The 27,738-nt window shown below is 36.8% G+C and overlaps 1 protein-coding gene and 1 pseudogene across 1 annotated transcript in view; one reads left to right on the top strand and one right to left on the bottom strand.

Annotated features, from left to right (window-relative positions):
* COL4A5 (collagen type IV alpha 5 chain) overlaps positions 1-27,738 on the bottom strand; it is a 340,149-nt gene that overhangs the window by 155,303 nt on the left and 157,108 nt on the right. Inside the window, exons 4-10 of the mRNA XM_037041949.1 lie at positions 20,995-21,039; positions 15,804-15,848; positions 14,773-14,835; positions 11,871-11,924; positions 11,338-11,364; positions 9,365-9,445; positions 7,167-7,229 (exon numbers count right to left, since the gene is read on the bottom strand). Coding sequence (XP_036897844.1) covers positions 7,167-7,229; positions 9,365-9,445; positions 11,338-11,364; positions 11,871-11,924; positions 14,773-14,835; positions 15,804-15,848; positions 20,995-21,039 — 378 coding nt within the window. The remainder of the gene's footprint in view (positions 1-7,166; positions 7,230-9,364; positions 9,446-11,337; positions 11,365-11,870; positions 11,925-14,772; positions 14,836-15,803; positions 15,849-20,994; positions 21,040-27,738) is intronic.
* On the top strand, positions 23,974-24,925 carry LOC118984178 (glyceraldehyde-3-phosphate dehydrogenase-like; annotated as a pseudogene).

Below are 27,738 nucleotides of genomic sequence, written 5' to 3'. Positions count from 1 at the left end.
CAGGATGGAGGGAAATGAAGGGGGAGAAATGAGACAATTGTAATAGCAAAATCAATAAAATATACTAAAAAAAGTCACAAGGAATCGAATGGATATGACAGCATGACCCACACATATGCTGCCTACAAAAGACCGACCTCAGAACAAAAGACCTATACAGACTGAAAGTGAACGGCTGGAAACAAGTATTCCAAGCAAATGAACAGGAAAAAAGCCCGGGTAGCAATACTCATATCAGAAGAAATACACTTTAAAAAAGAGCCATAAAAAATAACAACAAGGTCACTTCATAATATTCAAGGGAAGAACCCATCATGAAGACATAAACATTGTAAATATATATGCACCTTATACAGGAGCACCGAAATACCTAAAGAAAACCTCGGAGGACTTCAAGAAAGATATTGATAGCAACACAATTATAGTAGGGGATTTCAACCCCACTGTCAAAAATGGATAGATCTTCCAAACAAAATATCAACAAAGATATTGTGGCATTGAACAATGCCCTAGATCAATGGACTTAACTGATATATATAGAGCCTTTGACCCCAACGAAGCAAAATACACACTATTTCCAAATGCATATGGAACAGTTTCAAAGATAGACCACATGATAGGGCACAAAAGAAGCCTCAACAAATTCAAGAAAACTGGAATTACATGAAGCATTTTCTCTGACCACAAGGCACTGACAGTAGAAACCAACCACAAGGAAAAAACCCCAAAACACAGAAACTCACGGAAATTGAATAGCATGCTATTAGACCATGAATGGGTCAAGAATGAGATTAGGGAAGAAATCAAAAAGTTCCTGGAAACAAATGAAAATAAACTCACAGCAACCGAAATCTTATGGATAGACTACTTCCTGGTAGTCTATTTCCTTTTCAGATTGGGGAAGTTCTCCTTTATTATTTGTTCAAATAACTTGTCGTCTTGTTGCTCTTCCTCTTTTCCTACTGGTACCCCTATAATTTGGATGTTGGAATGTTTAAAGATGCCCTGGAGTTCCCTAAGCCTCTCCTAATGTGTAGGCAGTCCTGAGAGGGAAGTTCATAGTGATACAGGACTAAGAAAGATAGAAACATTTGAAAAAACAACATAACCCTATGTCTCCAAGAACTTGAGGAACAACAACAAAGACAGCCCAGAGCAAGTAGAAGGAAGGAAATAACCAACATTAGAACAGAATTAAACAAATAGAGACTAAAAGCACAATTCTAAGGATCAATGGATCCAGGAGCTGGTTCTTTGAAAAGATGAACAAAATCAACAAGCCTTTAAGCAGGCTCATCAAGAAAAAAAGAAACAGGACTGAAATATACACAATTAGAAATCAAAGAGGAGAGATTACAACTGACACCACAGAAATACAAAGGATTGTACAAAATTACTACAAAGAACAATATACCAAGAAATTTGAAAACCCAGGTGAAATGGACAAGTTTCTAGAAAAATCGAATCATCCAAAACTCAAGAAGAAGAAGCAGAAAGCCTGAACAGACCAATGAGAGCCAACAATATTGAAGCAGTAATCAAAAAGCTCCCAGCAAAGAAAATCCCTGGATCAGATGGTTTCACAGGGGAACTCTACAAAGCATTTAAGGAAGAGCTAACCCTTATACTTCACAGAGTATTCCAAAAAATCAAAGAAGATGGAAAACTCCGAAACTCTTTTTATGAAGCTCACATCATCCTAATCCCCAAACCAAATAAAGGCACAACAAAGAAAGACAACTTCACACCAACATCAGTGATGAACACAGAGACTAAAATCCTCAACAATATACTGGCAACCTGCATCCAGCAATATGTTATATAGATTATACACTATGGCCAAATGGGATTCATTACAGGGATGGAAGGATGATACAATATTTGCAAATCAATAAATGTAACACATCACATAAAAAAAGCAAAGACAAAAATCATATGATTATACCAATAGTTGTGGAAAAAACCTTTGATAAGGTACAGCATCCACGTATGATAAAAACAATGAGTAAAGTGGGAATATAGGGAGCACTCTTCAACATAATGAGGGACATATAGGACAGACCTACAGCCAACATCATACTTAATGAGTAAAAACTAAAACTTTCCAACATTCAGGAACAAGACAAGTTTCTCTACTTTAACCATTTCTATCCAACATAGTATTGGAAGTCCTAGCCACGGTGATCAGACAAGAAAAAGAAATAAAGGCCTCTGAATTGGGAAAGAGGAAACAAAACTGTCATTGTTTGTAGATGAAATGACAGTATATACACAAAATTCTCTAGACTCCACCATAAAGGTGCTTGACCTAATAAATGGATTTGGCAAAACAGCAGGATACAAAGTCAATACTCGGAAAGCAAAGGCATTTTTGCACACCAACAATGAAATATCATAAATATAAAATAGGAACAAAATCTCATTTGATATAGGAACAAGAAAAATAAAATATCGCCCTGGCTGGTGTAGCTCAGCAGATTGAGTGTGGGCCTGTGAACCACACAATCATGGTTTGATTCCCAGTCAGGGCACATACCTGGGTTGCAGGCCAGTTGCCGGCAGGGGACTAATGAGACACAACCATACATTGATATTCCTCTCCTTCCCTTCCCTTCTAAAGATAAATAAATAAAATCTTAAAAAAATAAAGAAAATAAAAAACAGAAAAAGAAACTACCTAGGAATAAATCTAACCAAGGAGGTAAAAGACCTGTACTCAGAAAATTATGCAACATTGAAGAGAGAAATTATGGATGACACAAAAAAATGGAAACATATACCATGTTAATGGATCAGGAGAATTAACATCATCAAAATGTACATACTACCCAAGCAATTTATAGATTCAATGAAATACCTATTAAAATACCAATGGAATATTTGACATCTATAGAATAAACACTTCAAAAATTTATATGGAACCATAAATGACCCCAAATAGCTGCAGTGATTTTGAGTAAGAAGAGAAACGTAGGAGAGATCACAATAACTGTTATCAAACTGTATTATAAGGCCACAGTAATCAAAACAGCCTGTTACTGGCATAAGAAAAGACACATGAACCAATGGAACAGAATACAGAGCCCAGAAATAAACCCGTATCTCTATGGTCAATTAATATTTGACAAAATGGGCAGTAGTTAAAATGGAGCAAAAATAGTCTCTTCAACAAATGGTGTTGGGAGAGCTCGACAGCTACAAGCAAAAAAATAAAACTGTGCACCAACTTACACCATAAACAAAAATAAATTCAAGGTGGATAAAAGACTTAAATAGAAGTCATGACACCATAAAAGTCTTAGAGAAAAACATTGGCAGAAAAATCTCAAACATTCCATGCAGCAACATCTTCACTGATATGTCACCTAAAGCAAGGGACCTAAAGGGAAGAATAAACAAATGGGACCTCATCAAATTAAATGGCTTCTGCATGGCTGAAGAACACAGCATTAAAATGAAAAGAGAACCAACTCTACGGGAAAACATATTTGCCAATGACACCTCAGACAAGGGTTTGATCTCCAAAATATATCAAGAATTCATACAATTCCACTCCAGGAAGACAAAAAATCCAATTAAAAAGTGGGCACAGGACTTGAACAGACACTTCTCCAAAGAGGACATACAGAGAGCCCAGAGACATATGAAAAAATGCTCAGCATCACTATCCATCAGAGAGATGCAAATTAAAACAATGAAATGCCACTTCACACTGGTCAGAATGCCCATAATAAACAAATGAACAAACAACAAACATTGGAGAGGATGTGGGGAAAAGGGAACCTTAGTGCACTGTGGGTGGGAATGTAGACTGGTGCAGTCACTGTGGAAAACAGTATGGAATTTCCTCACAAAACTAAAAATGGAACTGCCTTTTGACCCAGCAATTCCACTGCTAGGACTATATAGTAAGAACCATGAAACACCAATCCAAAAGAATCTATGCATCTCAATGTTAATAGCAGCATAATTTACAACAGCCAAGTGGTGGAAGAAACCTAAGTACCCATCAGTAAATGAGTGGATCAAAAAACTATGGTACATTTACAGAATGGAATACTACACAGCAGAGAGAAAGAAGGAGCTCCTACCATTTGCAATGACATTGATGGAAATGGAAAGTATTATGCTAAGTGAAATAAGCCTGGTGGTGAAGGAAAAATACCATATGATCTCACCTTTAACTGGAACATAATCAACAAAGTAAAAAAGCAAGCAAAATATAACCAGAGACATTGAAATTAAGAACAATGTAACAATAGCCAGATGGAAGGGGGGGACAATGGCGGGAAAGGTGTTTAGGAACAACTATAAAGGACACATGGACAAAACCAAGGGGGAGGGTGAAAGCAAGGGAGAAAGGTGAGTTTGACTGAGGTTGAGAGGAGTGGTAAGTAGAAAATGCAGACAATTGTAATTGAACAATAATAAAAATAATTAAAAAATAAAAAACTAATATTAGAAAACTAATAAATAAATGTCTACAGTTTTGAGGATCCAAGAAGACAGTGGAGCAGGTGAAAGCTACATTAACCTTGTCCCAGGACCAAACTGGATGTACAACTAAATTATAGAGAAATCATCCTGAATAAGCATTGAACACTAACCGGAGAGAAGCCTCACAACCACAAGACTGGTAGGGAGTGCTGAGGAAGGAGAGGGCTGGCTGGGCTCCCGCAGGTGACAGCTGAAGTTCTGGAGGGATATTTAAGCAGCCAGGAGGGTGTTCTACTTGAAAAGTGTGGGTATACACCAAGCTGGGCTCCCCAGTCTACAGCATCGGAACTGGGAAAAGAACCCAAATATCTGGCTGTGAAAAGCAACAAGGTTTCTGTCCATCAGGGAGAGATGGCTAGAGATGCAGAGAGCCTCTTAAAAGGCCAACACTCATAATTTCATTTGCAGCCATTGACCCTGAGCTCCCGCAGGGGGATGGCAGACATTTAGTGGCTCTGGGGGAGTGAACTGAAGGAACTGCTACCAAGATCCTTGTGCTGAGTTATTCCCCATACTGCAGAAGCCATCTTCCTCTGGAAGAGCACTCCCATCCATGTGGCTTCAGCCTCAGGGGAAGCAATAGCTCCACCATGAGAACCCTTCTTGCCCCACCCTGTAGAGCTTAAGCAGACTGCAGATGAGTACAGCTAAAGGCACTTTCAGTGATTAAGGCTGACAGAAATCCTGCAGGTGAAGGGGGATGGATCTCTAGGAACTTTGAGACTAGCTGACTTCCCCCAGGCCCAGCGCTGGTAAAAGCTGGCTTCAGTGTGTAGCCTGATTCTTTCTGTACACACTTAAGCCCAGCAGAGAGCCACACAAGCTGTAGATCATTGATAGGTCCAAACTGGTTGTCCAGAGCTACTCACAGGCAGCATCTGATATTTTTAACAAAAAACTTAGAAAATTCAATATCAGAAAAATGAACAATTTAATTAAAAATTGGCAAACAACCTAAATAGACACTTCTCTACTCAACACCACTACTTATCAGACAAATACAAATTAAAACTACAATGAGATATTACCTCACAAGTGTCAGAATGGCTATTATCAATAAATCAACAAACAACCAGTATTGGTGAGGATGTGGAGGAAAGGGAACCCCAGTACACTGTTGGTGGGAATGCAGACTGGCGCAGCCTCTGCAGAAAACAGTATGGAGTTATCTCAAAAAATTAAAAATGAAAATGCCTTATGACCCAGCAATTCTACTTCTGGGAATTTATTCAGGGAAATCCAAAACACTAATGTGAAAGACTATATATAACACTATGTTCATTGCAGTGTTACTTACAATAACCAATATTTGGAGACAGCCCAAGTGTTCACCAAATGAGTGGATAAAAAACTATGGTACATTTATACAATGGAATCTACTACTCAACTTTACCATTTGTGACCATATGAAACAACCTGGAGAGCATTATATTAAGTGAAATAGGCCAGTCAGACAAAGACAAGTACCATACAATTTTACTCATATGTGGAATCTAGTGAACAAAATGAATTAACATGCAGAGTAGTGACAGGTTTATAGATAGAAAACAGGCTGACAGCTGTCATGGGGTGGGTCTGGTTGAGGAAAGTGCAGGGATGGAGTAAAAAAAAAAAGATAAAACCCATAAGAAATAACACCAGTGTGTTGCTTTCCTTGGAGGAGGTGGGTGGAAGGAGGTGGAGGAGTGTATAGGAGGGATAAATAGGACAGAGACTTGATTGGAGCAGTGAATACAAAATATAGTGAATATAGTGTATAGATTATGTGTTGTAGAATTATGTGCCTGAAACATGTATAATTTTGTTAACTGGTGTCACCTACAATAAACTCAATAAAAACTAAATAAAATAAAATAGAATGTTAACAGTATTGTTAAACCTAGAGCCATGAAATTGTTATTACTTCCAAGAGACTCTGTACATTTGTATCTCAGAGCCCTGGCTGGTGTAGCTCAGTGGATTGAGCACGGGCCTGCGAATCAGAGGATCATGGTTCGATTCCCAGTCAGGGCACATGCCTGGGTTGCAGGTCCCCGGCAGGGGACACACGTACATTGTGTGTCCTCGGCAGAGGCAACCGTACATTGATATTTCTCTCCCTCTCTCCTTCCCTTCCCCTCTAAAGATAAATAAACAAAATATTAAAAAAAATAAATTTGTATCTCAGGAAAACGATAATATATTAAATTAAAATTGGGCATGGATGATTTAAGAATAACTATTTTTGAATAATAATAAGTGAAAAGAGAAAAAAATTAAATCAATAAATAGTACATGTTCAATGTTTTAGTCCAGTTTTATTTTTATGTTATCTGACTTCAAATTTTTTAGAATATTTCAAGGTTTTAAAAATTAAATAGGCATTTATCTGCCAAAATGTATCACCTCTTGATATCGCAGGACCAATTTATTTATATATTGTACCTTGGTGTCATATCTAAGTCTTGGCTTTACCTGTTGAATCAGGATTAATTCAAAGGAGCAATTACTTAGTATGTATTATTGATGATTACATAGTAAAATCTCTTGTAAATAAGAATATTCTAGATTGTGAACATTAAAAATGCATTATAATCAAGTATATTTATATTATAACATATATAATATGAATATTTGTGAAGGAAACAAAAATAAAAGAGGGAGAAATGAAATTATACAAGTAAGCTTACCATCAAGCCTGGTGGTCCTGGAGGACCAATTGGCCCTGGCATACCAACCGGACCAGCTGGGCCCTGTTATAAATGAAGAAAAGAAAAGAGAATAAAACAAAACCTTGATTGTGTTGTACAAAGAACTAAGTGGATGAAATTTAAACTCTAGTAATTGCCAGAATTCTGTTCTATAGTTCTATAGGTCTGCAATATCATAACCATTGAAATATATAAGAATAAATGTATTGAATAACTATAAAAAATTCTGCAGAAAAGCAAATTTTAGAATACTTGTTTTACAGTAGTAGATAACAAATGTTGGGCAAACATATCATAAGGAAGTTTTAGAAAATAAAGTGATAAAGATGGGCCTTGAGTGGGGTTATTATGCTAGAACTGGGAAGGGAAAGGCCATTAGTTTCAAGATAGTTTTTATAATTTTAAAATTAAAAAATAAGATTAAAGATGATAAGGGAGGTAAGAATAACAAACAAAAAATAAGAAAATGACAACTGTTGTGGAATACAATTTTGCAACTTAAAATCTTGAAAATTTGACTGCTTTTAAATCTAGCAATTCTATATCTATGTATAAATCCTGGATTGTTTTTTAATTTAAAAAATCCCAAAGCAACGCAAATATTCAACAATAGGAGACTGGAGAAACAAACTGTAGTATGCTTACACAATGAAATGTTTTGTGGACATGAAAGTGAATAAACTAGAGCCACATACAATCATATGGATGCACCTTAACATATAAAAAAATAAAAATTTGTAGAAAACCAAATAAATATTATATCATTTTAAAAGAACTGGAAAGCATTATGCTAAGCAAAATAAGCCAGGCAGTGAAAGACAAATACCATATGATCTCACCTTTAACAGGAACCTAAACAACAAAACAAACAAACAAGCAAAATATAATCAAGGACACTGAAATTGAGAACAGGTTGACAGTAACCAGAGGGGAGATGGGAGGAAATTTCAGGGGAAAAGGGGAAGGGTTTACAGGAATAAGCATAAAGGACACATAGACAATAACAAGGGTGGGTAGAAATGGAAGGGTGGTAGGGAGGGCTGGAGGAGTGGACTAGGATAGGGGTAAAAGGCAGAAAACTGTACTTGAACAAAAATAAAAATTAAAATAAATAAATAAACAAACAAATGAACTAACTGAAAAACAATATTTTTTATGCATTGGAGATATATGCGTATGTAGTAAGACTATTTTTAAGAACCAGTGGAAAACACAGAATAGTTATTTCTTCAGAGAAAACAGAAACCACAAGTTAATTAAAAGTCATTTTTAATATTCTATTTCTTACATGCTGTGCCGGGTTCACAGGTGTTCATTCGGTAGTTATGCTTTTCAACATATCTATCATCTATCTATCTATATACACAAATATATATATGTACACGAGTAAGAATGCATATAAGAATGCATATAAAATGCATTCCTCTGTAGTTTCAAATACTACATAATGAAATTTACAAAAGGTTAAGGGTAAGATTGAGAGCATTTAATAGTATATGGATGGGTTATAAGTATGATATCAGAAGGTAGTTAAAAAAATTCCCCAACAGGTTATCTTAGTGATCAAATATTGGAAAGTACTGATTATTATTTTGGGGATCAATCCTCATGAAATCTAAACCTCAAGAAACTGACTTCCTAGTCTATAAATATTCTAAATTTATTGCTGTTTCTATGCATATGTTATCTGTAGGCTAACATAATGTTTTTCTTAAGATTATAATTGATACATACATTGTACTCCTTCAGCCTAAAATATGTTTATATATTATACATAACTGATAGTGTTATATATGATATCTTCTAATACCTTAAATGGGACAAAACATAAAATCTGATTTTATTTTTAATCACATCATTTACAATCATCAGGACTATTCCTGCTACTCTACTGATACCCACAGTACAAGAATAAAAACACAGAAGCCTATTTTTACTGCCAAACACCACAACAAGTATTTCTGTGGAGATTGGATAGAAAAGTAAGAGAACAAGGCAGTACACTTCTCAAAACTCTCCATGGTCCAGATTGCTTTTATCTTCAGGTAGAAGGTATATGTAATGTCTATCAAACTTTAAATGATAATTTCTATAATTAAAGGCTGGAAAGGAAAAAAATGTGATGCTGTGATGTGATTAAATCAGTATTGCAGAGAAGAAAATCACTGGATGCTTACTTGTACTCCAGGAGGACCTGGATATCCTGGAGTACCCTTTGGTCCTGGCAGTGATGATATTATTATACTACCTGGTTCTCCCTGAAAGAAACCATCAACAAAAATTATAAATCATAGCTATGCTACATAAAAACTACCAAGAGTACAAAAAATGATCCGAGAATTCAATTTGTCACATAAATATCCTGGAAGATTAGGCAAATGCAATAATTAACATGAATAAATTTACCTTTTAAAGGGAAGAGAGGAAGTGGACAGAGAACACTCAAATACAATCAATTTATTAAGAGCCTGTGGTACTTTCACGTATTCATTAAAAAACATTTATTAAATATTAATATTTGCCCAAAACTGTTAAACCCTGAGTACTCAGTAGTGAAAAACATAAATTTACAAGACCTCTGTTTTCATGGTGGTAACAATATACTGGGTAAATGGAGACCATAATATGAAAACAAATAAGATGACCAAATGTTCTGTTAAGGGCAATAAAGAAAAACATCATGGTACACGCTAAAGAAATAGTGGAGGATTAGAAAGAAATGATACTCATGTGACATGGCAGAGGTGCTAATTATTGTTATACTGATAATTATACATAAATATATCAAATTAACACATTGTACACCTTAAGTTTACACAATGTTATATGTGAAATATATTTCAATTAAAAAATAGAAAAGGAAATTAATTTAGTGTGGGTACTCACAAAAGGGCAATCTGGGAAAGTAGCATTCAGGCTGAGAGCTAAAGAATAATGAGTCAGCCAGATGAAGTTGAAGAAAGAGTATCAGGTAGTGAAAATAGCATGTACAAAGAAAGGAGACTCAAAGGGAAGAGTTTGGAACATTCCAACAATGTAATGAAGAGTGGAGTACCTGGTAATCCAAGGGAAAAATGGTTTAAAGATACACCTGAAAATGTAAACAGGGCCCAGAATATGCAGGTTGTATAGGTCATGGAAAAGAATGGTAGACTGTGTTAAATGCAATGGGAAACTCTTGAAGGCTTATAAGTAGGAATATTAAATTTTTTATTTACATTTTAAAAAGATCATTCTTGGCTGTTTTGTAGAGTTTAATCTGTTTCAAAGGTCAGGGGTACTACAAAAAAAGAAGAGACAGAGACAGACAGACAGACAGACAGGTTAAGGGGCTATTACAATAGTCCAGGTGAGATGTTGTGGTTAGTGTGGTGACAGTGGAAATGGGTGAATTTAAGATATATTTTATAGGAAAAAGTCACAGTATTTAGTGAAATAATGGAATAAGGAGGTAGATGTATGTGAAGGAGTAAAAATATGTAAACACTTTCAGGTTTGGTGCTCATGTTATACATAATACATAGTGATGCAAATTTTAGAAATGGAGAAGCCAGAGGGAAGAACAGTTTTATTTGGGGTTCTGGGTTAACTTTGAACATGTTAATTTGAATGTCTGGGAAATATCTGAATCAAGTTATCAGGGAGACATCTAGGTTAAAAGAAAAATTTGTTTTAGAGATAAAAATGTTGCTATTCAATAACTAAATGATAATCAATACTGTGAGCATTAATAATATTTCTAGGCATAGAAGAGAAGAGTCAAACTGTGCCCTAATACCTGCTGGATAGAATAGTATCAGCTTGCATGCAAGACTGCAGAATGACCAGAGATGCAGGGGAAGAATCAGGGAAGTGTAGTGTCACAAAATACAGGGGGAAAGTGTTTCTACAGAGAGCAGGTGGTTAACTGTATCAAAATGCAATGAGGACAGGTTTCAGAAAAGACATGTGCATATGATATACACATTTGCAAGTGTATGAGCCCACAGTGGTTACTAAAAGCTATAGGAACAAAAGAGATGACTTAAGGAGATCTTGTAAGTGTGCAACTGCACCCATTTTAAGACAAGTCAGACATTATCTCACTGAAGTTGCAGGCTTTCCAAATATTTTACTAAAAATGTTTACCTTCCCAGCATGAGATGCTTACCTTCATACCTGGAATCCCAGGAGGTCCCTATTATTAAGAAAAGATATTCTTTTATATATGAACATATATAATACATACATACATGCATATAAATACAAGAGCATAGCAAGCAAAGAGATACAATGCTTTCCAAATAAAGTTAAAATTGAATAGACTTTTGTAGGGTCACTCTGAGTATAATCTTTGTTAGGATACTTAAAGATGACATTTATGCAGGGTGAGGCAAAATGAGGTTTACAGCTGTGTGTATGGAAAATAATAATAAATAATAATACCAAAATAAACTCTGTGTTGAACATACTCACAACTGTAAACCTACTTTTGCCCTTCTCTGTATTAAACAACATGGAATCCTTGCTTTTACCTAGCACAGGGCTATACTACAAACTTCTTTTTCAGAAAAATCATTTTCTACTTTACTACTTTAAAATGTACTACTTTGTTCTACATGAATGCATTGAGCTCACTTTTTTACACTTCTGCTTCATCTGTCAACTCCTATGTTCATTATAATCCCAACTTTTATAACTTACTGGAGGACCCTGTAAACCAGGAAAACCGGGACTGCCTGGAAATCCACGTTCTCCCTAGAAAGAGTTAAAAAGAAAGAGCATGGAAGAGCAAGAAACAAAGCATAATTATACCAATGAACAATGATTTATTGAAAACATTTCTGTAAAAGCCATTCTGAAACCTGACAGATTGCTAAAAATTCATTAGCCTTCATTTTCCAATTACTTCATTAACTATCCATACCATATCAAACTTCTAAGACACTTTTATCTCTACTCATCAATCAAATCATAAATTTTAAAACAAAGGCCTGGATGCAGTGGCTCAGTGGATTGAGTGCTGTCCTTCACCCCAAAAGGTCACTGGTTCAATTTCCAGTCGGGGCACATGTCTGGGTACGGGCCAGGTCCCCAGTGGGGGGTGTGCGAGAGGCAACCAATTGATGTTTCTCTCACACATGGATGCTTCTCTGTCTAAAAATAAATAAAATCTTTAAGAAAATACACACTAAAAATAAAATATAGTAAAAGAAATAGAAACAAAAAATCTATCTCAGTCATTTACTTCTGACAAATTCATTCTGATACAATCACATCACAGATTCCTGACCATGATCACATTTAATAGTTAATAATTTGTCCCAGTTTCCTGCACATGTATTATATAGATTCTTATTCTAACTGCTTTATTAATTTTCTATTTTATTATAAACTATTTTAAATCATTTTTTTGCTAGGAGGAAAAGATGGTAAGAAAGAATGCCACTAATATTGCCAAGAAGACAATAATAGCTATAGTTCTAACAATTGCAGGTCATTAGGTTTCCTAAATACCCATTTGTTCCTACTCACTATTGTAAAGTACTAATATGGACATTTGGTTTAGAAAACAAAAGCTAAAATTGCTGTAGAAAAACCCTAATGCAACCTCCTTTCAAATATCTATATGCCATAGTAATCCTAGAAACATCCTTACCAGAGGTCTAAAAGAGTAAAATTATTACATCTGAGTGACTTTAGTTATTGTCCAATACCCCTCCACCATTTTGTACATATGGAAAAGGTAGGTCCAGAGAGAAGGGAAGTGGTCTTGACATCAAGTTCAGAAGACAGAAAACAAAAGAACCCATATATTCTGGTTCCACGTCTGGGGTTTCTCTATTAGTTACACAGTAAGAAACATTAAAAAAACTTTTTATCTAAAGGTATACATAGTAGCCCTGGCTAGTGTAGCTCAGTGGATTGAGCACAGGCCTGCGAACTAAAGGGTCGCTAGTTCAATTCCTAGTCAGGGCATATGTCTGGGTTGTGGGCCAGGTCCCCAGCAGGGTGCATGAGAGGCAACCACACACTGATGTTTCTTTCCCTCTCTTTTTCCTTCCCTTTCCCTCTCTCTAAAAATAAACAAATAAAATCTTTAAAAAATAAAGGTATACATAATGAATTTTTTAAAGAAATCTGTTGCTCATATAATTGTAGGCCTCAGACACAAGCTTACTATGCAATCTGCTAAGGTTCTGTTTTACAAAAAGAAAGAAAACTATCCCTCTAATCATATAGAATACTATGCTCATTATAGGTGATGATTTGTTTTCAAATTTAAGAGTTTGGCCAGTGGTCTGTTTGCTGTTCAAGGCATGACTAAAGACAAGAAAAGTGGGTCAGGAAAAAATGTTTCTCATATGTAATATTTTCTTTTTCCTTTTAAATTGTTAAATAACTAGAATAGGCACAAGAATGCATTGTGACCCACTTTTAACATGATATTTGTCATGTTAGCTCCACATTGGTCCTGTCCATGTAAGGCTGCCCTAGCTGAAACAAAGATCACAAGTAAGCTTCACAAATCTAATAGTTTATTACTATTGTTATTATCATCATCATCTTGTTGGCAAGGGTCACATTGATCTGGAGAAATACTGCATGTAAGAATAATTTTATTGCTTTTAAGTATATACTACAATAAATATCACAAAATATAGTTTTTATAATATAAAATATTTTATTCAAGTTTTTCAAAATACATGTCCTAATATAAAATCTAACACATGCCATTAGTTAGAAAAATCTAGGGTATTTCATGAATAATTTCAAAGAACATTAAGTGCAAAATGGAAAATACTAAAAGAATATACAAAAATAATAACTGCTATATTAACATATAGGAAAAGAATAAAACTGAAGGAATAAAGTATGTAAGGCTATAATATGTAATCTTTAAAAAGAGTAAATTTTCCTCATTTTTGTCTTACTATCACTTTATATTAAATGTAGTTATAACTCAAAACGAGAACAGCGGGTCAGGAAAAGATGTTTGTCACATGTAATGTTTTCTTTTTCTTTTTATTGTTATTCAAGCAGTTGACTCTATTCTTTTCCTTTTTAAATTGTTAAATTGATTATTTTCACTGATGGAGCAAAGTTTCATGTTTCATACTAATAGTTTATAGTTAAAATGAATGTACTGTATTACATATAGATTTTTAGAATATTTTCCTTAAAGATGTCATTAAACAAGGAAAACATTTTAAAATATGAAATATTTGAAAACTCAAATTATACCTAGTTTTTAAAAGAAGTAAAGCTAATAAATGGCATTCATATGTATTACTTTGACAACTGGTATAACACTTAAAACATATATATCCTAATTCCTTTTTAACTCTCATCCTACTTTACACTAAAGTAAAAAAAAGGACTTGGTAAGTAATCTTCAACCCAATGCAATATCCCAGCTTCTTAAACATACTCAAAGCATTATTGATGTTTTACTATATTAAAAATGTTAACTCATGTTAATATTTCCATGCCTCAGACATGAAGCTACTTGCTTCAGTCTCTTCTGCAACATTGCTCATACTGATTTAGTTTTTTAAATCTATTATTATCAAGCACATTGCATAAACTTAAGGTGAGATCTCACCTTGGTTCCATTGCATCCAGGGGTACCTTGAGTTCCCGGTGCCCCATCATGGCCTGGCATTCCCTTTGAAAAGAGATATAAAGCATATATAAAAGTTCTTACATTACTTTAAAAAATATTTTATAGAATTTATTGGGGTTACAGTGGTTAATAAAAATTATATAGGTTTCAAGTATACAATTCTATAATACATCATTTGTATACTCTGTTGTGTTCACCACCCCAAATCTAGTCTCCTTCCAACACCATTTCTCTTCTTTTACCCTCTTCTACCTATTTTACCCAGCCCCTAAAGCCCCTCCCCTCTGATAGCTATCAGTCTATTCTTTGTATCTTCAGTCTGTTTCTATTTTGTATGTTTGTTTATTTTGTTCATTCAATTCCTCATATAAGTAAAATCATATGATATTTGTCTTTCTCTTACTGGCTTAGTTGGCCATGATGTAAAGAATAGGGAACCCTCATGCAATGTTTCCTGAAATTCAGATTAGTGCAGCCACTGTGAAAAACACTACAACATTTACTCAAAAAAATTAAAAATGGAACTGCCTTAGGACCCACGGAATTCACTTCTGGGAAAATATACAAAAAAACCTAAAACATTGATCCAAAAGAATTTAGGCACCCCTATATTCATTGCAGTGATATTAACAATAGCCAAAATTTGGAGGCAGCCCAAGTATCCATCAATAAATGAGGCGATAAAAAAAGCTGTGATACTTTTACACAATGCAATACTACTCAGCCATAAAAACAGGAAATCTTAGATTACTTTTTAAGGGACTTAAAAATAAAAAGCCATTGCCCTGGCTGGTATGGCTCAGTGGATTGAGTGCCAGCCTGTGAACCAAAGGGTCACCAGTTCAATCCCCAGTCAGGGCACATGCCTGGGTTGTGGGCCAGGTCCCTCGTGGGGGGATATGCAAGACACAACCACACACTAACGTTTCTCTCCCTTTCTTTCTCCCTCCCTCCCCCTATGTCTAAAATAAATAAAATCTTTTAAAAAATAAGAAGCCAAATCTACTTACTGGAAGACCTGGTGTCCCTGGAAATCCAGGAAGTCCAGGAGGACCCTATGAGAAGAAATAAATTCATTGAACCAAATAAGAATTAGTAAGAATAAAATAATATCCTACCTAAGGAAATTATAAAAATTGCATATAGAAATGCAGTGGACAAAATGTGTCTCATTGATTACTACTCACTATTCTCTTAATCAGAAAAAATCTCTATACATGTTATAAGTCTCTATAGAAAACTATAAAATAAAGTACTATTTGAGGAAGAATTGTCTTCATTGTACTTATTAAAAGCAGGCAAATTAGTAGATGAAATGTCTTTTCTAAAAGATAAAGTGAGTCTCCCAGGTTTGTGATGAATATTGAACTTATCAAGGGATGGACAAAAGGCAAATATATCTGCTTCAGAGAATATCAGTGTGATCACCAAAAAAAAAAATCCTTCAATGAATTTCCCTGTCAAAATTAGATAAAATACAAGTTTGACAATATTCTTTGTAGGTAAGTGTACAAGGAAATGGTACTCTAATATAATGCTAACAGGATTCAAATGCCATGGAGATAAATTTGGACGTATCTAGTAAAACTACACATATATTTACCCTTTGAAGCAGTTCATTTCTAAGGATTTACTCCGAATGTACACTAGAAATTATTAAACAAAATATGAAATTCAAGGTTATTCATTGCAGCATTATTATAGCTGAATTTTAGAAATGACCATAGAACTGGAGTTGCAGCTAAAGATTAGGAACAATAGAGACATGCCTAAATAAATTATGGTAAATCTACATAATGTAAAATCATGCAGCTGTTAGAAAAAATGAGGGAAGATTTCCATACATTGAAATATGTTGTGGTCTCCAGCATATAATGTTAAATAAAAGAAGCAAAGCGTAAGAGGAGTATATAATATGCTAACATGGTATAAAAATGGCAGTGATCCTTAGCGATGAAAAAATAAACAAAAATGATAAAGATAATGATAAAATGGTTACTTCTGGGGTAAAGGAGAAAACAAAATAGGGAGATGGCAAGGATGGATGATGAACATTTCTGAGTATACCTTATAAAACAACATAAGTGTATTAAAAATTAAAATTAAAAAGCAGTAAAAAGGAAATCATTAAAAGTTGAAAACAAAGAACCAATGGACTTAATGTATATCAATTTTCTGACATACTCATATAGAGAAAAGAATTACTTCAAGTGCCTTTAAAACAGCATACAAGGCCTGTCCAGAAGGTATCCAGCCATATAATATGAAAAATAGCCCTGTCTGGTGTAGCTCAGTGGATTGAGCGCGGGCCTGCGAACCACACGATCGCGGTTCGATTCCCAGTCAGGGCATATGCCTGGGTTGCAGGCCAGTTGCCAGTTCCCAGTTCCTGGTTCCCGACAGGGGATGTATGAGAAGCAACCATACATTGATATTTTTCTCTCTCTCTCTCCTTCCCTTCCCATCTAAGATAAATAAATAAAATCTTTAAAAAAAAAGAAAAATAGAGACGTTTATTGAAGAGAATACAAGATAAAAGAAAAATTGTACATAGGATAGTGACACCTCAGGCCCCTTCCAAGTAGGCACTTTAGGACCTCACACAGTTCTCCCATTTGCCATCAGCTGCCCTGTCGTATTTTCCTGAGTCTCATCAACAGTCTAAAAAATCTCTTCCCTTTCAAAGGTGATTTTAATTTTGGGAAAAGCCAGAAGTTGCAGGGTTCCAAATCAAGGCTGTAGGGAGACTGAGTCACCTGGGTGATTTGATGTTTTGCCAAACAGCTCTGCATGAGATGTGAAGCATGAGCAGGCCTGTTTTCATGATGAACCTACCAGTCACCAGGTGCCCATAGCTGTGGCCTTCTGAATCATCTTGAATAGTTTCTGCAGAGGAATGTTTGAGCTTAAGGCAAAATCTGATGCAGATTTGTTGCTCTATTTGCTCAGTCATTTTTAATATGACAGCCATGCAGTACACATGCTTACTTGGTGGTGTCTACTGTGCCCACCGATTAGTACAGTGAAGTTGTCATTGTTCATGCATGTACATTCCAGTGCACTTTCCTTGGCTGCCATGTTACATTGATGTTGCACAACCATTCTCATTATATTAGTAATGGTTGGACTTTTTCAGGACAGATGTTGTATTTTAACTACAATTCCTTGTGAAATTAGTCAATTCAAAGAAGAAAAGAGAAAAGCAAAGAAATAATTAATGGCAAAGAATTATATTACTATTATTAAAGTTGAAATTGTTATTTTGTTAATTTGTCAACTGCTCTTTTGAAAACAAGATAGGTATATTGTAGGTTAAAGGAAATAATAAATTATATTAATGTCATTTGAAATGAAGTTTTTCACCTTAGGGAGAGAGAGGTGGCAGGAAGAAAGAATAAGTATACAAAATTTCATTTTAAATTTCAGTTGGAAGTAATGTGAATGCATGATATTTTTTCCTCTTAACAATACATATTTCCTAACCCTGTCCACTAAAAAGAGGTCAAAACAATGACAAATCCAATAGCAATGAAAACCCGTAACATTGAGACTAACATTCACATTTCTCACTAAAAAAACCCTGGAGTCAGAAACATTGTCAATTACAGATCTGAAAAGGAAGTGTACAAAATAAGCCTAAAGGGTCTTATATCAGAAAGCAAGGGAGTTATCAAAGATCAATAGTATTTTGTCAAAAGCATACAGGACAGGGACCAACTTGAAGGGGCACGTACAGATTTAAGATGGGATAATTTGGGCTTCAAAAAGAATAATGAGTATAATTGATTGAAACCAGTAAATTCCATGTGTTTGTAAGGATAACAACAACAACAATAATAAAAATCCTTCCTTGATCATCACTTGAAGTTGCTGTTGTACCAACTCATTACCCTACTAGAATTCCAGCTGATAAGTTAGAATTCTAGCTAATAAATGAAAGATTAATAGAATTTTAAAAATCATCAGTTTGCAATTCTAAATAAAAAAAAAGGATCTAGGTGATGATCATCAATGGATGCTAAACCATTACGTGAAAGCTGAAGGGGAAATTTTTGAAGGCAGAATCAGGCTCATAATCCTGAGACCACTGATCAAACCTAACATCAAAAAGAGAGCCCATATTTGGGCCACAAGATGTAATCAGTAGTAAGTACACAGCAATACATATAAAGTGTTTTTCCCCCCACAAGCCACACAATTTTATTAAAGTGATTAGTACATAAATCCTTCGTAGATATGTTTTGAGTCATCCACTTGATGGTTACAAACACAGCAGGATCTTTTTCATTGGTACATTTTTGGTTCTTTTTCTATTTTCTTTAAAATTTTTTACAGTATAATGTACATACTGTAAAATGCACAAATCTTAAGTGTATAGCACATTCTGAATCCCCAGAAAGTTCTCTAGTGCCTCTTCCAAGGCAACCTCTAATTTGCAGGAAGTATGAGGGAACAGAGGAACCATTTAAATGACATCATGAGTAAACAATCAGCCTGTTTAAGAATGTGGACCATAGTACAATACAAATGACTCAGTTTCTCCAATGGCATAATAAAAGAAGCTTAAGGAAAATAGCAATGAAATGTAATATGTGTAACTTACTTCAATACTGATTCAAACAAATCAATTATAAAAAGACATCTTTGAGACAATTGAGGAAATCTGAATATGGACTGAGTCTTAAAGTACACTGAAAAATCATTACTAATTTTTAAGTATCATAATAGTAGAGTGATTATTAGAGAGATACACTGGGAGGAATGTGGTTTATTGTACTATAGTCTCCTTATATTTGTATATGCTTAAACTTTCCATAAATAATACATCATACAATTTGCATGTCAAAAGTTGCCTATGAACTGACACCTGAGGATACAGGAACTATCAGGCTACCTAGTTCTAAGCACTTCTGGAGTTCTAGTTGAGGGACATGGGCTATTCAGGCACTCCCCAACACTTGGAAATTGGAATTGATAGAATGGACAGTCCTTTTTTTTCCCTCAACAGTGCTTAGGACATAGTTAACAATAGCCAATGTTAATATAAGGTAATGTTATGATTTTTATGAAGAGCTTTAATAGTATATTGATATGCATTTATTACAGAAAAATACAGAAATATGTCTGATAAAATAAACTAAGGATTTTGAGTTTCTTCCCTGCTTTTCCAGTACCCTACCCACACTAGTCATAAAGAGCACACAAGTCAAACTAGTTGTTGCTAAAAATTTTAATACAAAATGTTTTTTAATTTATTTATTTTAATTGTTCAAGTACAATTTTCTGCAGAAAGCAGTAAACAGAATGTTTTAAAGTTCACAGAAAATGTGTACAGCCATTAAATTTCTAGAGATCAAAGGATCAGAATGTTCAATTGTCTCTGTCACACAGATAAACATGTTACACCACCACCCATGTATTTTATACTCAAATTAAGGTGCCTCATCAATCTATGAGCACAGAATTTCAAAGTTAAAATGGACCTTGGATATAGTGTTGTTTGAGTCTCTAGTTTAACAAATGAAGAAACTGAGGCTCTGAAAAATTGATTATGATTTTCCAAAAGCCAGTACTACTTTTATCCTTTAGTACCTGCCAATTCCAGAACACATTGAAAAATATGTTCCCTTAAAAGCTTGTCAGAAAAATTACACTAAATGCACACTTCAAATTTGAGAGACATCCTGATTTCCAGAACATCACAACTTGTAAACTCAATCATTCTAGAGTTAAGGAAATGTTACATTCTTTCAAAAGTAGTTACCCTTTAAGAGTGGTTTAAACTATTGCACCCCTAACTTATCCTCTTCAAGATACACAAAGAAAATTATAGTATGTGTCCATGGTACACTGGGAGGGTAAACACAGCCTGAGGGTCCAGCCTCCTGAACCCAAAGGACTGAGATGATCACAGTGATTGGGAAGTTCTGGTTTAGACCACTTGTATGATATATATTTTTAATAAATTGGCAAGTTGTTAGAATTTATCATGTAATTTTTTAACCATGAACTACTTAAAAATCTTCTTACATTAGTTTATATAGACATCTGGATATGTAAAGATAACTCTTACATTTAACTTTTTAAAGACTACATTTTTTTGTATTTCAATATGAGAGCTTTCTCCTTTTGTCTTGTAATACTTCATTGGCTTTTCCTCTGTTTTGACCAACAACACATTGATATACAAATATCACTTACTCTGATTCCTTTTGGTCCTGGTGGCCCTGGAATTCCATCACCACCCTGAAAAATACAATATACTTAGTTCTTTTTCCCTCCAAATAACTCTCAAATAACAAATTTTAGAATGTAAAAGGAGAGAATTAAATTTTTATGAACCTTGGTGAAAATTAATGGGAATTTACATACCTAAGGAAGAAGCATTTATTATTGAAACTGAAAGCACTGAGATAAGTTATTATGTGATAAAAATACTAAAGGCCTTTATTTATTGATAAGGAAACTGCTGATATGTAGATGAAACTTTATACCTATGAATTTAATTATGAATTATGCAAGAAAACAAAAATGAAGTAGTGGGGTAGATATCCCTCAAATCATTTATGCATAAACAAAGTAAGTGCTGAAAGTAATCTGGGCAGTTTCTACATTATGTTAATCTGTTTGCCATGCTGATAATAAGTAGCACCATCCCTGAGCCCAAAAGTGTATTATTCTTCAGGGGGTTTTTGTTTGTTTGTTTTAAACCTCTTCTTTGTTTTATAGGCACTATCTACTGGCAGAGCTTAAGAAGTAACAAGAAACAATCATTACTATTCCTCCTAGTTTCTGCTAGATTCCATGCAAAAAGAGGCTGCCCACATGTGTTCATCTATTTACCCCTTTCTAGTTGCAACTGCAGTGCTTAAAATATAAAGTCTTGTCTATCTTTTTATTAATTTGTTTCTTTAAAATGAAATACATAAAAATTTATTTTGCTACAAAAGGCGGGCATTTCAGTGGAATATATAGCTAGTATCCCACTGGCTGAAACTTTAAATAGCTTTTATTAAACTGTGACATTCTACTTTATAAAAGTGGTTTCCAAACTATTCAATTCACACCCCTAGATGTTCCATTGGACATTCCTTCATGACTGTGTCACAGCCCTCCTTCAATCAGTGCAGCTCTGTTTTTATGTTTCATGTGGGGCTCCTGTGAAAAGTTCATTTTGAGAAAAGGTTACCTGGTATATAGTTTCCTACACTGTTATTACAAATTACTACAAACTTTGCAGCTTAAAATAACACCACCTTACTGCTCTGGAAGTCAGAAGTATGACAAATGTTTCAGTGGCAAAACTGATACTTCTCCCCTGAAGGTTTTGCGGGGAGAATAAATTTCCTGTCTTTTCCCAGCTTCTAGAGCTACCAGCATTCCTCAGCTCTTGGCCATCTTAAATCTTCAAAACCAGCAATGACTGAATGAGTCTTTCTAACATAACTCACTCTGACACTGACTCTTCAGTCTTTTTCCCCCCTCATGAGTACGCTGGGGCCACCCACACAATCCAGAATAACCTCCTTGGTTTAAGAACAGCTAATTAGTAACTTCAATTCCTTCTGCAATCTTAATTTCACTTGTCTATGTAATCTAACTATTCACAGGTTCTGGGGATTAGGTCAAAGACACCTTTAGGGGGTGGGTATTATTCTGAATACCATACCTTGCTTTTTTAAAAAAGTTTAATATTCTACTCTTTCTACAAGAGATACATCTCTAAGAAGGTTAAAGAAAAGTAATTCTATTTTAAAACAACTAGAAGACCATTTGCACAATGAAACCTTTTGTGTATTTCCACTAAAGGCAGAAATAAGATAAGGATACCTTAGATTGTACTAGTTGTGCTATCCAAAATGAAATTAGAGGCAGAAATTAGAGGTAAAAAAATTGGAAAGGATGAGGCAAAACAATTACTATTGGCAAATAATATGATGGTATACATAGAAAACCCAGGATAATTAAATGAAAATATACTACAATCAATGAGATAATACAGTAAAATAACTATATAAAATTAATATTATGATATCAATAGCTTTCTTATATACCAACAACTACCAGTTAGAAAACATAAGGGAAGAAAATGTATAATTTATAATAGCAAAACAAGATAAAGTATTTAAAAATGAGCTTAACAAGAAATGTACAATATTCATAAGGAAGATCTGAACAAACAGAAAGACAAAATGTTCTTAGATAATAGGATTCTATATGAAAACGTGAATTCTCAACCAACTTCTTATAAATTAGATACAACAAGAATAAAAATAACAGGAGAGTTTTTTAACTGGACAAGGTGACTCCAAAGTTCATATGGGAAAATAAATAAGCATGAACATTGAGGGAAATTCTGAAAATGAATGAAAAAAGACCAACAAGGGGATACTAAAGATATAAAAATAATACCTGTCAGATATAAAAATATAGCATGTCAATATTTAAAAGTTTGGTTCTGAGATTGAATAAGCAGACCATTGGAAGAATATAGAAGGTCCATAAACAATCCTATATATTCATGTGAATTTGGTATATAATGAAGGTAGCACTGCAAAGCAGTCAAGGAAATTATATTGGGGCATACTTGTAAAGGATATCAGGAAAAAATAAAGGTAGTACTTACATCAAAAATTATATACCAGGATAAATTATAGATGGATAAAATGTTTACAAGTAAAAAATGAAACTACTAAAATACTGGAAGAACACATTGGAAAATTATTTTAAAACTCTTATATATGGTGGAGAAAGCATTTCCTACTCAAAATCCAAAAGCCATAAAAGACCTCTGAAAAACACACACAGAAACACATAAATATATACACAATATAGACATCCAGGAAAGACAAATGACAAACTGGGGGAAAATAATTACAACTCACAACACACAGGTTAATCTTCCTACTATATAAATAGATCACTGAAATATGAAAACATCAACAATACAGTAGAAAATAGGCAAATGTATGAAGACAGTTCAAAGAAAACACAACTGATTCTTAGACATATGAAAAGATGCCCAATCTCACTTTTAATAAGAGGAATGCAAACTAAAAGTACACTGAGAGACCAGTTTTCATCTGATTGTCAAAAATCCAAGTTTCAGGCTCTCTGCCCCTTCTGTTTGACAGACAGCTGCAACCACCTGTGCAGTGCCAACTGTTGGCCTGAGACACAATGGTGAAGGTGGCAATGAAAAGATTTGGATGTATTTCGCACCTGGTCACCAGGGCTATCTTTAACTCTGGCAAAGTAGATACTGTCACCATCAATGATCCCTTCATTGATCTCACCTTCATGGTCTACATGTTCCAGCATGATTCTACTCATGACAAGTTCAAAGGCTTGTCAGCAATGGAAAGTCCATCTGCATCTTCCAGGAGCGAGATCCTGCCAACATCAAATGGGGTGATGATGCTCATGCTGAATATGCTGTGGAGCCCACTGGTGTCTTTACCATCATGGAGAAGGCTGGGGATCACTTGAAGGGTAGAGCCAAGAGGGTCATCATCTCTGCTCCTTCTGTGGATGCCCCCATGTTTGTCATGGGTGTGAACCATGACAGGTATGACAACTCCATGAAGACTGTCAGAAATGCCTCCTGTGCCACCAACAGCTTGGCGCCCTGGCCAAGGTCATCCATGACAACTTTGGCATTGTGGAGGGACTCATGACCACAGTCCATGCATGACTGCCACCCAGCACACCATCCCTGCTTCTACTGGCACTGCCAAGGCTGTGGGCAAGGTCATCCTTGAGCTGAATGGGAGGCCCACCAGCATGGTCTTACGTGTCCCCACCCTCAATGTGTCAGCTGTGGACCTGATCTCCCACATGGAGAAAGCTGCCAAATATGATGACATCATAAAGATAGTAAAGCAGGTGTCAGAGGGCCCCCTCAAGGGCACCTTGGGCTACACTGAGAACCAGGCTGTCTCCTGCAACTTTAACAATGACACTCACTCCTCCACCTTTGATGCCAGAGCTGGCATTGCCCTCAATGACAACTTTGTCAAGCTCATTTCCTGGTATAACAATGAATTTGGCTACAGCAACAAGGTGGTTGACCTTGTGGTCCACATGACCTCCAAGGGATAAGAGGCCCCTGGACCATCAGCCCCAGCAACAGGAAGAGAGGCCCTGAGCTGTTCGTGAGTCTTTGCCCCAAATCAATTCCCTGACATACTGAGAATCTCATGACTTCCACAGTTTCCCTCCCAGACCCTGGGAAGAAGGGAAGAGGCTCAGAGAGCCCTACTATATCATGCACCATCAATAAAGTTCACTGTACCCAGCCAAAAAAATATCCAAGTTTCATAACAGCATCAATGAAGCTATAGGGGAATTGATCTTGTATACTGCTGAATCAAGAATAAATCATACAGGGAAAGGTAGGAAGATGGCGGCGGAGTAGGACAAAGGATTTCGCTTCTCTCCACGCGCCGGAGAAGGACCTGGCTGATCTGCGGAAGAACACAGCAGATGCTAAACTGGGACTCAGCATATAAGAAAGCAGGACTCCAGAGACTGTAGCGGACACTGAATGACCAGAAGTTGAGGAGAGGAGAGGACCACAAATCAACAAGGTACGAGGGAGCAGCACAGAGGCGGTGGCAGGGCCCCCTGCCAGGCCAAGCCAGGGCCCGGGCCGGCCGCCCCGGTCTCTGAGAGCCGAGGGTGGGCAACACCGGCTCTGGGAGAGAACTGGTCACCGGCACCACCCCTGTCCGGCAGGGCGCAGATTGGAAAACACCATAAGAGATCAGTCTTCCAGTAGTGGCAGAGAGAGGAGTGAGCATTCGGAAGCAAGCTCCGATAACTCGTGGAGTCAGGTTGCTGGCTTGGGAGAACTGAGAGTTGCCAGAGCACTCCCTGCTTCAAGGGGCCCGTGCCTGCCTGCGAGCAGTCCCGGGGAATCTCGGACTGCTGTCAGGGCCTCCAGAAGTGGGTCAGTTTCGAGCTCCATCCCTACTCAGCCGGCACAGATCAGCTCCATCCCTGCTCGCCGGTGGCGAGGCTGTGCAGACCGTCTGAATCCTTGCTCAGCTGGCGCGGACTGGGAGACACTGTGAGTCAAGCATTGATCTTCAGCTGGACCAGCTGCAAGTCGCTCACGCCTCCCCGGTTCCCGAGTGGCCTGTGCCATCGCCGACGGGCTCATACAGCCGCGCGCGTCCCCCGGGCACCGGGTTTCCTGGACCTTGGGTGGCGCGCACCTCCCCGGCACCTGGGCGACCCGCGACATCGCTGGCTCGGGCTCCTACAGCCGGCGCGCCTCGGTTTCCTGGACCTTGGGTAGCGCGCACCTCCGCGGTCCCGAGGGGCCTCGGGGAACTGCCAGTCGCCCGTGCTTTTCCGGTGGGGCGGGGTCTGCGCCGACCCTCGGCTTGGGGAATTGAGAGTCGCCCAGGTGATCCCTGTGGCACAGGACCTGCACTGGCTGGCGAATAAATTCGGGGAGTCTCTGGCTGCTGGCTGGGCCCCTGGAAGAGAGCCAGTCACCAGCTTCACCCCTACTCAGTCGGCGCAGACAGGGAAACACAGGGAGTCGGGCTGTTGCTGTTGGGTTTGGGAGAATTGTGAGTTGCCCTGTGTATTCAGCCACAACACAGGGAAAGGTCCACACCCAAGCCTACGAGAACAAGAAAGCCAGGCTGGGAGCGTGCACCCTCATGTCAGACCAGGGCTGGGAAGCCTGGGAGAAAATCTGCTCTCAGTAGGGTGCGGGTGAGAGGCGCCAGTCTGGATCTTGGGGGGTACTGGCAAGACCAGTTGAGTGTACCAAGGCGCGAGAAGAGCCACAATAACAGCCCCTCAGGCTGCTGCAGTTAGTGAGACCAAACGGGTTGACTCGCTGGACACCAACCGGAGGAGTAGAGAGAGCAGAGAAGACCAAGATACCTACAGGAGACTGCACCACTGAATTCCACAGGTATCCTACCACAGGAGTTCACGCCATAAACTCAGGGTACCAGAACAGATCAATCTAAGAAGCTGAGGCCAACGAGAAGAGCAGCACAAACAATGGGGAGACAAAGAAACAATCCCCAAATGAAAGAAAAGGAGGAAGCCACAGAAAGAATGTTAGATGAAATAGAGGCCAGTCAACTATCAGATGTGGAATTCAAAGCACTGGTTATCAGGAAATTCAAAGAGCTTACAACGAACTACCAGAAACTACAGGGGAGCTACAATGAACTCTCCACAAATTATACCAGCATGAAAAAGGAAATAGAAGCCATCAGCAAAGGCCAAGAGGAAATGAAAAATACAATTTCTGAATTGAAGAACACAGTAGAAGGTATGAAGAGTAGGATTGATGAGGCGGAGGACCGCATAAGCGAGCTCGAAGACAAGGTGGAAAGAATCTCCCAGACAGACGAGGTAATGGAAAAGAGAATCAGAAAAAATGAGGAGAGTCTAAGAGAAATACAAGACAATATGAAACGTAATAATATCCGAATAATAGGAATACCAGAAGGGGAAGAAGAAGAACAAGGGATAGAAAACCTACTTGAAAGAGTAATAACAGAAAATTTTCCTAAGATGAGGGGAGAGAAAGTCACACGAATCCAGGAATCGCAGAGAGTCCCAGGCAGGTGGAACCCAAAGAGGCCTACTGCAAGACACATCATCATTAAAATGGCAAAACTCCAGGACAAAGAGAGAATCCTAAAGGCAGCAAGGGAGAAAAAGGAAGTAACATACAAGGGGGTCCCAATAAGGTTGGCTAATGACTTCTCAACGGAAACATTCCAAGCAAGAAAAGAATGGCAGGAAATATTCCAAGTAATGAGAAACAGAGGCCTACAACCGAGACTGCTTTATCCAGCAAGGCTCTCAATCAAGATAGAAGGCCAAATAAAGAGCTTCCAAGACAAAAGAAGTCTAAAAGAATACGCCTCCACAAAACCTGCTCTACAAGAATTACTAAAAGGGCTG

Source organism: Sturnira hondurensis, unplaced genomic scaffold (assembly GCF_014824575.4).
Source record: "Sturnira hondurensis isolate 20B ecotype Veracruz unplaced genomic scaffold, ASM1482457v3 Scaffold0003420, whole genome shotgun sequence".
NCBI lineage: Eukaryota > Metazoa > Chordata > Mammalia > Chiroptera > Phyllostomidae > Sturnira > Sturnira hondurensis.
The sequence above is the reverse complement of the archived record's forward strand: the minus strand, read 5'-3'. Positions and strand labels throughout refer to the sequence as shown.